Here is a 14,027-nt window from a genome sequence, read left to right on the forward strand (position 1 = left end):
GAACTAAGACCCCCTTTGTAGGGTAACAATACGCAGGTGAGGTAACAAGGTTTAGTGAGCAGGAAGAGTCAGAGGCAGAGGACACTTCAGACTCTGAGGTAGAAAGCGAGGTTGGAGACGTGTGGAACTAGGAGACAGAGGGGTAGGCTGCTTCAAAAGCCATGGAGTCTCCTCTTCCCTCTGGCTGCACCCAGCTTCTCTCTCGCTTGGTCTCTAAGGACATGCAGAGAAATGAAACAGGCTGAACAGAAATCAGTTGTGCAAAGGCGCAGATTGAAACTGCTTGGGATAGACCGTGGAGAGGAGTAGCATTAGTGGGCAGTGGGATGGTGGGCGCCTTTGGTCCTCACAACTACCCCATCAGGGCAAAAGCTGCAGAGAAGGGTTACTGGGATCACTAGACCAGACTGCTTCTGTTTCACTTGGAATAAAGAGTTAAATTTACTGACTTCTCTGTTGTTTTAATTGCTGACCTACACCTCACCCAAGCCCTGAAATAGCTGGACTTTGGGGAAGGGGTTGTCTGTATCATGAAAAGCTTTTCAAAAAATCTTAACGGGCACAAAAGCGCCTCCCCTCCCACCCAGTGATACTGATGTAAGATAGAATGTCCCTTATAAAGCCTTATAGGTAAAAGCCAGCATTTTGAATTAGGCCAGGAAATAATTGAAGAAAGCAGAATCATTTGTCACAAGGAAAACACAGGATGGATAATTTAGCAATTTGCAAACATGGACCCCAGTCATGTTCAGCCATTTCAGGTGGTTCCTGGGGATAGAAAATGTGAGATCTAGGGTAATGACTATTTCTTTGTGTGTGGGGTGGGGGGGATAAAATGCAACCAAAAGATATTTCAGAATTAGATTTAAAGGATGTTTATCTATTTCTGAGTAAAACAGTTCTGGCCAGCCCAAACCACATCTCCTCACCTACAGGACACTAAATGGTTCCAGATTAGGTACTCAAAGCACGTGGAAGCTACAGCTGGAATTGCAGTCGACTTTCCACACTTGGGAGGGATCCATTTTTCCTATGAATACTGGTATCTTCCATCTTCCCTAATAATTGTCACATACACATATGATCAGGGAAGGGTAAGGTACATTTCATGAGTGTAGTCATTATTGCTGATCAGTTACATATGTGCTTTAGTGCATTACTAAAGAGTGATTACCTAAACAATGTCTTTTTATTTTTATTTTTTAATACGTCAGGTTACACTTTTAGAGTAGATTATCTGAGATTCAGTACCAGGAAAATAGGTCTCAGGAGCCAGGCTGCCATGTTGATAACACAACAAGCAAGTGTTAAGATTTATTGCAATACAAGCACTCAGGCTCGGACACCTATCCACACATCGGTGACTTATGAATCAGTTGACCCTTCTGGGGAGTGATTCCGGGTACAGCAGAATATCCGGATCATATGCCCTTTCTGTTTCCGGCTTTGTTTTCTGTTTAAGAACTTTCCCATACGTCTGCTCCTTGGATGAATTAACTCTCCTTCCGGAACTGCTTCCCCCACTCCCGCCTTCTGACATTGCCTGTGTCACTTGAGAGAGTCAGTTTCTCTCCAGCACACTCTGCATTCCTGTCCTTCTCACAGCAACGGTAAATTGAAAAACTACTGTCTGGGAAGAATGTGAGCCTCTCTTTTGTTGGCTGCTTCCCGACTCCTCTGCAAATTTAAGATTGTTCTGTACAGTCATGTTGATTGTCTTTATTTCCTGCTGCCAAAAACTTTTCAGTGGAGTGTAATCTCACATGAAACTGACTAGATTAATTTGCTTTAAGGTACAAAGAAAGGTAGGTCAGCTTTGTTGACCCGTGACCAATCATAAACCACTGCAACACTGTATTCATGAGACTTCCCTTGATGAATTTGTTAAAGTTTTCACCTGGGGTCAAACAGGGAGGACGCCATACTGACCAGAGAAAGATCACCACCACCTGTTAAAGCAAAAAGCTGATTGGCGATTTTTTTCTTTCCTTCTCCTGGTTCCCCAGATGGCACAAATATGCCATTAGTTCTGATCCTAAGGCTGTTTGTGCACTTCCAATAGATGCATCACCCCAATGCCTGCCGTTTCTCCATAACCTTGAGTTCCACAAACTTTGGAGTTAATCCAGCCATGGAGTGCTTGAATGTTCTATCATGCTACTAATTTTTACTTCTCATTTACACAAATTATAAAGTATATACATATAGTTGTATGTTGGTTTTCGAACAGAATGCATTCCAGAAGTCTGTTCGACTTCCGAAACGTTCGGAAACCGAGGAGTGGCTGCAGGAGTGTCCTGCAGGCAATCGGAAGTTGTGCCAGACATTCAGCTTCTGAGGCAAAGTTCGCAAACCGGAACACCTACTTCCGGGTTTGCGACGTTCGAGTTCCAAGTTGCTTGAGAACTAAGCTGTTCGAAAACCAAGGTATGACTGTATACAGCAATTTCAATCTGCGCCTTTGCACAACCGATTTCTGTTCAGCCTGTTTCATTTCTCTGCGTGTCCTTGGAGACCAAGCGAGAGGGGAGCTGGGTGCAGCCAGAGTGAGGAGGAGACTCCATGGCTTTTGAAGCAGCCTATCTCTCTGTCTCCTAGTTCCACACTTCTCCAACCTCATTTTTTGCCTCAGAGTCTGAATTGCCCTCTGCCTCTGATTCTTCCTGCTCACTAAACCTTGTTACCTCACCTGCGTATTGTTACCCTACAAAGAGGGTCTTAGTTCCTCTGGTTCTTTAAGCAAAAAGAACATAAACAGTGTGTGGAAAGGATTCCATTTTATGCAAGCTGCAGCAGGAGTGGCCCAGAGGATATCTCCAAAAGCTGGGCAACTTGTATGCGCTTCAAGGCACTTTTATAACTGTTTCCATACAGTGGTACCTCGGGTTACAGATGCTTCAGGTTACATATGCTTCAGGTTACAGACTCCGCTAACCCAGAAATAGTACCTTGGGTTAAGAACTTTGCTTCAGGATGAGAAAAGAAATCGTGCAGGGGCAGCGGGAGGCCCCATTAGCTAAAGTGGTACCTCAGTTTAAGAACAGTTTCAGGATAAGAACAGACTTCCGGAATGAATTAAGTTCTTAACCCGAGGGACCACTGTATATGATTACCTCATGCCCGATCTTTCCAAGCAATATAATTGGATACCTGAGCACGTGGACAACTCATGTTCACTTCTAATTGGTTACACCAGAGTTTTTCAATCTTTTTGAGTTCATAGCTCTCCAACTCCATTCTTTCTGCAGCTCCTCAGAAGCCCAGTTATGTCATCCCTCGCCTGCAGAGCTGGCAGCCCCTTGCCCCTGTTGGAGCACCCTCCCTTCTGGAGTGTCCTTTCAGCCTCCCCCCCCCCGTCTCCTTGGGAGTCCTCTGGGCAGCAGTCGCCACCGCCCCTGGTCCCTGAGCAACGCCATGCCCCAAAGAGAGGTGCTGCCAGGCCTGCAAGGTGGAAAGGCTAACCTTTGGCACTTGCCACTCAGCTCCCAGGCAGGCCTTGCACCCAGATGGCCAGGCTGAACATCTGATAAGAGGTGAATTAGGAGGGGAGTTGAGAGACAGACCAATAGCTGCTGCCACTGGGAGTATCTTGTGATGCACATGTAAGAGGCTTGAGAATTGCTGGTTGCTTCTTTCTTTCAGTGCGACAGCTCCCACCCCCCATGTTAGACCCAACTCGGTGAGCCTGCCCTGTACAGAAACAACCGTAGCCAAGAAGGAAAGACCAGCAGCTGCCAATGGCCAGTTTGATGGATGACACTGCAATAAACAAGCACATCTAAAGCATGAAGTACAAAAAGTTTGTGACTAGTGGTGAGTTATTATGCATTGATTTTTATTGTTACCAACATTCTTATTCAGACAGGCCTACTCATATGTTCATAAAGCTTGTAAGAGTTTTAATTTGTCTTAGTTTATTCTATTGTGGTTTTGCCATTTGTTAAATAAAAGGATAATTTTATTGCTTTATCCTTTCCGAAACTGCTTTGAGGGTTTTTTTCCTACAACGAAGTGGAGCGTAAATTTTATGACATTAATTAATTAAATAAATAAATGGGATGTACCATGTGTGAAGCTACATTTAAATGAGAAGTACTGCAGTTCCATTACTGCTGCACTGCAGTTCAACTATAAAATAATATTTTAAGTCAGATGCCATCTTTAGTTTTTGTTGTCAGGTGCTCCTTTGTATTCAGATCAGGCCTGAATAAGATGATGTAGCACTTGGGAAGGAAGATGCAGCCCAGAAGTCCAGCACTGGAGGCCAACATAGAGAAGACCTGCACGGCTACCATGTATTTCCCCTTTGTGCTCAGGTAAGTGGGAACAAAGGACACCCAAACACTGCAGAAGACCAGCATGCTGAAGGTGATCAGCTTGGCTTCATTGAAGGCCCCAGGTAGCTTCCTGGCTAGGAAAGCCACCGTGAAGCAGATAGCAGCCAAGCAGCCCATGTAGCCAAGAGCACCATAAAACATGGCAACAGACCCTTCATTGCATTGCAGGATGATCTCTCCAGGCTGAGACTGCATGTCAGAATCTGGGAATGGGGGAGACACCCCCAGCCAGGTGCTGCAGATGATAACTTGAACACCAGAACAGGAAATGATAATGGAGTTAGCCAGACTCTTCCCCAGCCATCTCCTCACCTTGTTCCCAGGTTTTGTGGCCATGAAGGCCAGAACCACAGTGATGGTTTTAGCCAGTACAGAAGACACAGCAACCGAGAAGATGATGCTGAAGGCCGTTTGTCGGAGAAGGCAGGTCAATTTCCTTGGCCGGCCAATGAAGAGGAAGGAGGAAAAAAAGGAGAACAAGAGAGAGATGAGGAGGATGTAGGAGAGGTCCCGATTGTTGGCTTTGACAATGGGGGTTTCCTGGAATCTAATGAAGATTCCTAACACAAAGCTTGTGATTAAAAATAAGAGGAGGGCAATGGAAACCAAGAGGATCCCCAGCTTGTCTTCATAGGCTAGGAAGCTGATAATCTTGGGGACACAGTGATCTTGGTTCTTGCTTGGATGCTCATCTTCTGGACATTTGTTGCAATGGTCTGCATCTGCAATGATAAAGAGTTACTTCATTGTCCTATGATTTTTGTTCCATGTATCATACAGGTCTTTGTATTAGTCTCGATTCTTCAAGATGCCATAATATATTGGGTGGCAGCTTATACCAGAGACCTAGAATGTCCTAAATCATGCTATTGAGACTCCTGGCTTCACTCTGTCTACCCTTTCGGGTCAGCCTCTTCTAGTTGGTGGTAATCAACACTAGGATGACTATCTCACTGATAATTATTCGGTATGTACAGTACCTCTTTATATATTTTGTTTTACTGTATAATATTCGTGCAGGTTGCTCAGTTTTGTTGTCATTCATTGCTAGCAATGCCTTCTATTCCATTTCCAGCTGATGAAGACTTTATTCCAAAACAGTGAACTGTTCCGGATACACTGTCCTCTTCAGAATTCCTTTTTAGACTTCTGAGAGACGTCTTCCTTTGAGACTTCCATAGGACGTCTTCCTTTGAGAGACAGCTTGGCGTTCCTCACTATTCCTTGACTTGTTTGACTCCTCATTTGACTCTTATATATACAACAGCTTAAAGTCACTTGTATATTTTGTGAGATGTACTGTATGATAGATATATTATTTTGTAGTGGCGTATTAGCATATTTTGAGTGACATTGTAATTAATTATATATCCACTACCAGTTATTAGCCAGCGTGTTGCATTTGCATTGATGGTTACATTTTGCAACACAGGGGGTTGTGTTTGTCTTCTCGTTGGTGGGACATGCCTGGTTCTGAAAGGGCTTCCTTTCCCTCTGGAATTCCTTACCTTCCTGGGTGGAGATGGTCCCATTGGGACACTGAGCACAAGCGTAGCAGCAAAGCGGCTTTCCTTCTTGAATCACTTTGACGTATCCAGAAGAGCAGCTTTTGCTGCACCTTGAATGTGGAAGTGTCTAACCATAAAATGAAGGAATATCAAATAAAAAGTGTTAGGGATGGGTCAATAAGCCACTGAACTGAGTAACAGGCAAAGAAAATACACAATCACTCCTCATTTTACTAGAAAATTGCTCTAGCTTGTGCCCCACAGAAAAGGGTCCTCGTAGATTAGACCAGAGACCCATTATTTTCTCAGAATGGGAAACCACCAATCATTGATCTGTTGTAAATGCATTGCGTGGACAGGCGGAGTCCCCAGATCCCGCGCGGTCCCCCTGTCATGTGGAATAACGACTCAAGACAACGTGCTATGGGATTAAATTGGCCACAACTTTATTAAATTTCAAATGTGGGTAGACCTTGGCTCAGGCATTGGGCGTTCTCCCTCCCCAGTCCCCCGCCGGGGACCTAGGGAGCATCAGGGTTATCCAGTGTGTGTGGGGGGGATGGGCCGGCTCTGGAGAACATATGTTCAAGCAGAGATAGCCGCCCCCGTAACGCCGCCGCCGCAGGGGAGAGCAATGACGACCTTTCGGCGTACGGTCAAAGCCTCCCTTCAGAAAACCCCTTTAACGGGGAACCCTGGTATCGCTGCCGCAAAAAGGAAGATGGACAAAAGGATTCCGCCCAAGGCCTGATACCGCCAAAGTTGTGACGTTTTGCTACGGGAAAGGCGAAACCTGCCAATGCAGGGAAATTCCTTTCCGGCCCTTTAACAGCGACCTTAACGTAGCAGCGCTCGCATACCTGTGAAGAAAAGTTAACCTGCAAAACCTGTAAGAAAAGTTAACCTGCAAAATAAGACATTAACTGAGGGTGGGTAGGGTGGGAGAAGCTCTGGAGCCAAGTGAGGATTCCCAGGTAAGATCCTCCCTCCCCTACCTGGCCTGGTCTCCTTGGCATCGCTTCCCCCAGGTGGGATTGGACAACTGACTGAGGTAGGCGGAGACCTCCAGGTATCCCACCTGAGGGAAGGCAAAGCCAAGCCTATGCTGATGGAGCCGCTCCAGATCTAGGGGCTGCACGCGTCCACGCAAAGGGCGCCCCCCATTTTAAGCGGGGAGCGGTCATTCTCTAAACTGATATCAGCATCTAGTCCAATCTGGGGCAAATTAAGCAGATGAGATGGATGCAAAGCTTCACTGCCACATGGAAGATGGAGCAAGCTTGTTTTCTCCTGCTCCGGAAGGTAGGACCGGAACCAATGTCTTCAAGTTACAAGGAAGGAGATTCCAATTAAACATCAGAAAGAACTTTCTGGTCTCCCTCGGGAGGTGGTGGACTCTTTCCCTGGCAGTTTCAAAGCAGAAGTTCAGTGGCCATCTGTCATGGATGCTTTAGCTGAGATTCCTGTATTGAAAGAGGGTTCGATCCCTTCCAGCTGTGCAATACTATGATTCTATGAAATGCCTTAGGATGAGAAGAGCCTTAATATTTACTGCAGTAGGGTGAGGGGCTCACCGGGTGTTTCTGCAATTAACCCCCACCTAGTGTTCTGAAGTGCTTTTGAATTATGGTGCTGGAGAAGACTCTTGAGAGTCCCATGGACTGCAAGAAGATCAAACCTCTCCATTCTGAAGGAAATCAGCCCTGAGTGTTCACTGGAAGGACAGATCGTGAAGCTGAGGCTCCAATACTTTGGCCACCTCATGAGAAGAGAAGACTCCCTGGAAGAGACCCTGATGTTGGGAAAGATGGAGGACACAAGGAGAAGGGGATGACAGAGGACAAGATGGTTGGACAGTGTTCTCGAAGCTACCAGCATGAGTGTGACCAAACTGCGGAAAGCAGTGGAAGACAGGAGTGTCTGGTGTGCTCTGGTCCATGGGGTCACAAAGAGTCGGACACAACTAAACAACTAAACAACAACAGTGTTCTGAAGGCACTGAATAACTGGGATTCTTAACCCTTGGTTTTCCTCACCTGAACAAGCTGCGCAAGCCACACAATGGCATCTTCGTCAATGCTGAACCTTTTGTCTGGAGGTGCTTGCTGCTTGAGACTCCCAATTTTCACAGAAGCCACAGATGTGTTGGGCCACACCACCCTGGTAAAAATATCAAAGTTGGCGGCCAACTCCCCCTCCCCATCCATGGAGGTGTTGTAAGATCCAAAGTTCTTCAGAAATGAGTGGAACTAGAACGACACATGGATAAAAAGAACATCACTTCAGTGCTTCCCATTAGGGGGTGGTGCAAAACGTGAAATTCTTTTATGGGAAACTATGTTTTGTTTCTCTGATTGTAACCAAATTTTGCCCAACGGTTCCAGAGATCAAGCTTTTAGCACCGGATTCCGACTGTCCCTGGTTGTTCTTCCTGCTTATTGCTGGTGTTGTCAGAGAAACAAAACTCTTCTGACTCTGGGGAGGCGGCCATGGAGCACTGGATCACCATATACCAATTCTGCCTCGAAAGCTCACTCCACTCCTCCTGCTGCTTGAATGGACAGCCCCTTCGCCTCTCTTCTCTTTATCTCCCTTTCGCTTTCTTTCTTTCTGGGCTTAATGGGGAAAGCACCTGCTGGTTGGAAGGCACCTGAGCGATTCCCCCACTGTTACCCTGTGATTCTTGCCACATTTTCCACTTCTTATTTTTTATCAATTTTCCAAATTATTACAAATCTTGCCGAATTGTTTCAATTTAATACAATGTAATACAATGTAATTTAATTCCAAAACTGGCTTCCTGCTCTTCTTATAAGATACAGGTGAAACTCGGAAAATTAGAATATCATGGAAAAGTTCATTTATTTCAGTAATTCAACTTAAAATGTGAAACTAATATATGAGATAGACTCATGACATGCAAAGCGAGATATGTCAAGGCTTTATTTGTTATAATTGTGTTGATCATGGCATACAGCTGATGAAAATCCCAAATTAACAATCTCAGAAAATTAGAATATTAAATGAAATCAGAAAAACAAGGACTGCAAATAGAGCAATATTGGACCTCTGAGAAGTAGAAGCATGCATATGTACTCAGTACTTGGTTTGTGCCCCTTTTGCATCAATTACTGCCTCAATGCGGCGTGGCATGGATGCTATCAGCCTGTGGCACTGCTGAGGTGTTATGGAAGACCAGGGTGCTTCAATAGCAGCCTTCAGCTCTTCTGCATTGTTCAGTCTCATGTCTCTCATCTTTCTCTTGGCAATGCCCCATAGATTCTCTATGGGGTTCAGGTCAGGTGAGTTTGCTGGCCTATCAAAGACAGTAATCCCATGAGCATTGACCCAGGTTTTGGTACTTTTGGCAGTGTGGGCAGGTGCCAAAGTCCTGCTGGAAAATGAAGTCAGCATCCCCATAAAGCTTGTCTGCGGAAGGAAGCATGAAGTGCTCCAAAATCTCATGGTAGATGGCTGTGTTGACCCTGGACTTAATGAAGCACAGTGGACCAACACCAGCTGATGGCATGGCTCCCCAAATCAACACAGACTGTGGAAACGTCAGATTGGACTTCAAGCATCCGGCATTGTGTGCCTCCCCATCCTTCCTCCAGACTCTGGGTCCTTGGTTTCCAAATGAGATGCAAAAGCTGCTCTCATCAGAAAAGAGATTTGGGGAGCCAATCATCACAATTATAACAAATAAAGCCTTGACATATCTCGCTTTGCATGTTATGAGTCTATCTCATATATTAGTTTCACCTTTTAAGTTGAATTACTGAAATAAATGAACTTTCACCTGTATGTCCATGATGTTTCACCTGTTCCTACTCATAATCTTAATTAGTCTCTAGATGACTCCTCCAGTATTTACTGATATTATCATTCATCAGCTGCCCCTTTACATCCCTGCATACAGCAAAAAAATCAAATACAATGGTACCTCGGGTTACATACGCTTCAGGTTACAGACTCCGCTAACCCAGAAATAGTACCTCGAGTTAAGAACTGTGCTTCAGGATGAGAACAGAAATCGTGCAGCGGCAGCGCAGCAGCAGCAGGAGGCCCCATTAGCTAAAGTGGTGCTTCAGGTTAAGAACAGTTTCAGGTTAAGAGCGGACCTCCGGAACGAATTAAGTACGTAACCTGAGGTACCACTGTAAACCTTAATATATGTTCTATAACAGCAAATGCAGTTTCTTTTTCCAAAGTCTGGTGTTGTATCCCAGCTTCATATATTTTTCATATATCTATAAAACAAAGTATGGAAATTATTCCTGCATTGCAAGGGATAATAGACTAGATAGCCCTTGGATCCCTTCCAACTCTAAGATTCTATGAAATGTAATTGATTATAGTTACTGTATCATATTATATATTTCTTATTGTAATTCTTGCACTTTCCTTCTTCCTCTTTTCCCCCTTTCCCTTTCATCGCTTTAATACACACACACACACACACACACACACACACACACACACACACGTTAAATTTGGCTGCCTCAGAAGTTCCCCCACCATGGGTTAGAAATAAAGGAAAAGGTTGTTGCTTTTTCTGTAACAATGCCACCCCAACCCACAAAAAACAAACAAACCCTGACTGGTGAGATACCCTTCCAAAATGCATAAATATTAAAGAAGTGGAGAGTGGTTGTGGGATCTCCACAAAGCCTGTTCTGAATAATGATAGAACACATTTGCACATTTCATTAGTACTATCAGTTATGGAAAAAGGAATACCTGCCATGGCTGTAGCCTCTGAAGCCTCTGCCCGTCTCCTCCACCCATCATTGCCACCTGCTTGGATCTGGATGAGTAAGCAGCATTTAAGGCATGTGCCACAGCATACGCACTGCTATAGATGTTGTAGTTGTCTGGAGAAAGACTCTGCACAAGAATATCCAGGGGCAATTCCCCTTTTTGTTCACATCTGAGACGTTCTTTCACAGAAAACAAGTGCTTTGAAAAGAAACAATCAAACACTTCCTTCCAGTAAGGAACTAAGTGACTGAAGTCAAAATTGTCATGTTTTAGGGCAATCTCTGTCTGAATTAAGAAGGAAAAGAAACAGTGATGGTGCTGGAAACGTAATTTCCAGTTAGAGAACGTTGGGGTGATGTCCCACAAAGCTGTTGTGATCCAGACTTTCCCCTCAGTGGACTGTAGCCACGATGTGAGTATTTGATTTATAAAGAATATTCCGCTGAAGAAAGAACGAGTCTCTGCATAGTGAACAAATACGCTGACTTGTCTCCATGTGAGAAATGAATGAACGTTAATTTTCACTTCATACTGAGTCATTTCTGGGATTCTGTATGAGACGGCAGCACAAATCCCATTCGAGGTGAGCATAGGGGTCAAGGACCTCATGAACCTTTCTCCGTTGTCATTGTCTGGAGCAAAGAGACCGATCCACGTCCATCTGAAATGCAGGAGCAACTTGACAATCCCTGTGTATTGGTGGTCATCTTTGGGGAGCATCCGGTAGAAAAAAGGGAACTGAGTTTTATCATTGATGTCATGGGAGACAAAACCATAACTAACCTGGAAGGGAACGGAAGAGAAAAGTGTTTTGCTTGGCTTTGTTTGAATTTCCTGAAACACAGGTCTCCTCTCCATAACATAGGATACTGTCAGTCCAGATGGACAGGAGGAAGGAAGGAAGGAAGGAAGGAAGGAAGGAAGGAAGGAAGGAAGGAAGATTTCTACTAACAGAAACTTTCTCCCTCAGACAGCCAAACTTTAACATTTTAAAGCAAAGTGAAATTAGACTGCTGCCCAATTCACACCTGTGGGATTTTGTAGATGCCCAACATGTTCGAAATATGGAGAGAGATTTCAGAGTCTGCACCATCTAAAACAGCCAGCAGGTTATTCTGCCTTCCACACCTGTAGTTTGGAATACTTGCATGACCGGTATAAAGCAGCTCTACCATGGCGTCGTATGTGATTCTTGTATTGTAATAATTCTCAAATATATTGTAGCCCAGGGTGATGTTGGGTAAGAGCCTGGGATTCTGGTTGATCTCGTGGATGGCGAGCAGGAAGGCCAGATTGTGGAGTAAAATTGTGTATCCTTCTCTGCAACAAAACATACATCTCACACGTCACCCTCCATTTAATAATATATGTCACAGTCATAGAATCAGAAAATGGTAGAGGTGGCAGGGACCCCAAAGTCTAGGCCAACCCCCTGTAACACAGGAATTGCTGATGGTCATTCATCCAAACGACCCATCACATTTGCAGTCTCCTCTTGCTCAAGACCCTGATGTTGGGAAAGATTGAGGGCACAAGGAGAAGGGGACAACAGAGAATGAGATGCAAGCTACAGAGGATTTCCTGGGCTGGCCTATGCAAAGCAGCCTGGCTGAGCTAGGAACATCAAGGGCTATTGCAGGACACTGGCAGTGCAAGAGAACTTTACCTGAGGTGTGAACAGAGACTGGGGATTTGGGATTTGAGCTTGCCAGGGTAACTGGGTGTGAAGGAGGAGTTTGGGGAAAAGGTTGCTGGGAGGAAGAAGGAGGAAGAAAGGCTGGGTGCATTTTTGGGAGAGGTTGGCTAGCAGAGATGCCTTGGGCTCCTGGACTGCACTAATGTGGGGTACAAGCTCCTCTCGAAAGGACCATGAACTTCCTCCATGCCGACTGAAGGTGTAAATATGTGAATAAACCATTTTTCTTAAAGCCACGATTGTCTCTGCTGTGCCTCAGTTTTCCAAAGGACAGCACACCCTGTGTGAGTGCCTGGTACCCCATGGTAAGCAGATGAAAACATTAGCAGGATTTTAATCTCACTTGTAATGTTACATATAGTATGGACAGACCATGGCATAATATGCAGTTGAAAACGTCAACATTAGAACCCATGGAGGGGATGGGGGGAAAGTCTCGAGATCCAGAGAAATCTCTTTATATGGATATGTATTTGGTTTTGTTAGGGATGCCGGTGGCACTGTGGGTTAAACCACAGAGCCTAGGACTTGCCGATCAGAAGGACGGCGGTTCGAATCTCCGCGATGGGGTGAGCTCCCGTTGCTCGGTCCTTGCTCCTGCCAACCTAGCAGTTCGAAAGCACATCAAAGTGCAAGTAGATAAATAAAATAAATGAAAGCAAGATCCATTAAAATGAAAATGCAGCTTAAATCTGAAAGAACAACAATATAAAATCAAATCAAACAGGTATTCAGGGGATTCACACACATACATCAGGATACAATTCTTATGGGTCATAGATTATTGTCTGAACTGAACCTCACCAGCTGGTGAAAATAGGCTGATTGCATAGCGCTGGAGGGTTCATATTCCATTCCAGAATCACATCCCTACTGTAAAATGAAGATATTCGAAGAAACTGGGATTTTGCATGGGCTGATGCAATGAAATGCCCATTGTCTCTTTTCAAGAGGCTTAAAGCACTAGATTACAGCTTGAGTACTATTAAACCCATCCCCACATAATTTACTTACGGAGATATGTGGATAAAAGGAACCTGGGAGAAAGAGCCTGGCCGGGATGCTCCACTTAGTGTGGGGATAATCCCACCGATGAGATGGTCTCCTGCTCTATAATAGTCCCAGGGATCATATCTATCTCTCACTAAATTCAAGGGGCATTTTTGCTTCAACATCCCATAGGCTGTACTGAGCAGCAGCAGAAGCAACATTTTGATGGGCATACGTGCTGCTGTCACCCAGTCTATTAGTGGCTCTCCTCTTCAGAATCGCCGAAACCCTCTTTCAAGACCAAAGCTGCAAGTGGAACTTTGTTAATACAGATGGAGTTCAGCTAAGGGCTTCTCATCCAATGTGGTTGATATAAGCTTCAAACTGACAGCATCCCTGCCTGCCTCAAATCCCAGCCTAAGCTTTCAACAGCATGCAGAATCAATATATTTTCAGGCAGGATGCAAAAAAATTGTGTACAGTTATTCCTGATTCTGCTGTTTCTGTTCCTGGTCCCAAATGTGATCTTCAGAGAAATCCCTTGAGCTTTGGCAGAATTAGAGAGCCAAATCACCATTATTTCCATAATGATAAGGGAAAGATTTGCCTCTGCCATGAACCATGAATTATTTGTGTGGCTCTTTCTGCCAAAACTCTCCAATGATCCAGTGGGCAGGGGAGATTAGCAAACGTGGACAGAAGATTACTGAAGAAAAATATACCCTTACAAAAAAG

General features: G+C 44.7%; 1 protein-coding gene across 1 annotated transcript; it reads right to left on the bottom strand.

The window, feature by feature from the left end:
* Positions 1-4,148: 4,148 nt before the first annotated feature.
* On the bottom strand, positions 4,149-11,781 carry LOC310758087 (vomeronasal type-2 receptor 26-like; the record flags this gene model as incomplete). Its single annotated transcript, XM_083604024.1, has 5 exons — positions 4,149-5,059; positions 5,846-5,972; positions 7,882-8,094; positions 10,586-11,389; positions 11,635-11,781. 5 exons carry the CDS (start codon positions 11,779-11,781, stop codon positions 4,149-4,151), a joined length of 2,202 nt encoding a protein of 733 aa, XP_083460150.1.
* Positions 11,782-14,027: the final 2,246 nt, after the last annotated feature.

The sequence above is a fragment of the Podarcis filfolensis genome (genome assembly GCF_964270895.1).
Source record: "Podarcis filfolensis genome assembly, chromosome: 2".
In the NCBI taxonomy this organism is placed as follows: domain Eukaryota; kingdom Metazoa; phylum Chordata; class Lepidosauria; order Squamata; family Lacertidae; genus Podarcis; species Podarcis filfolensis.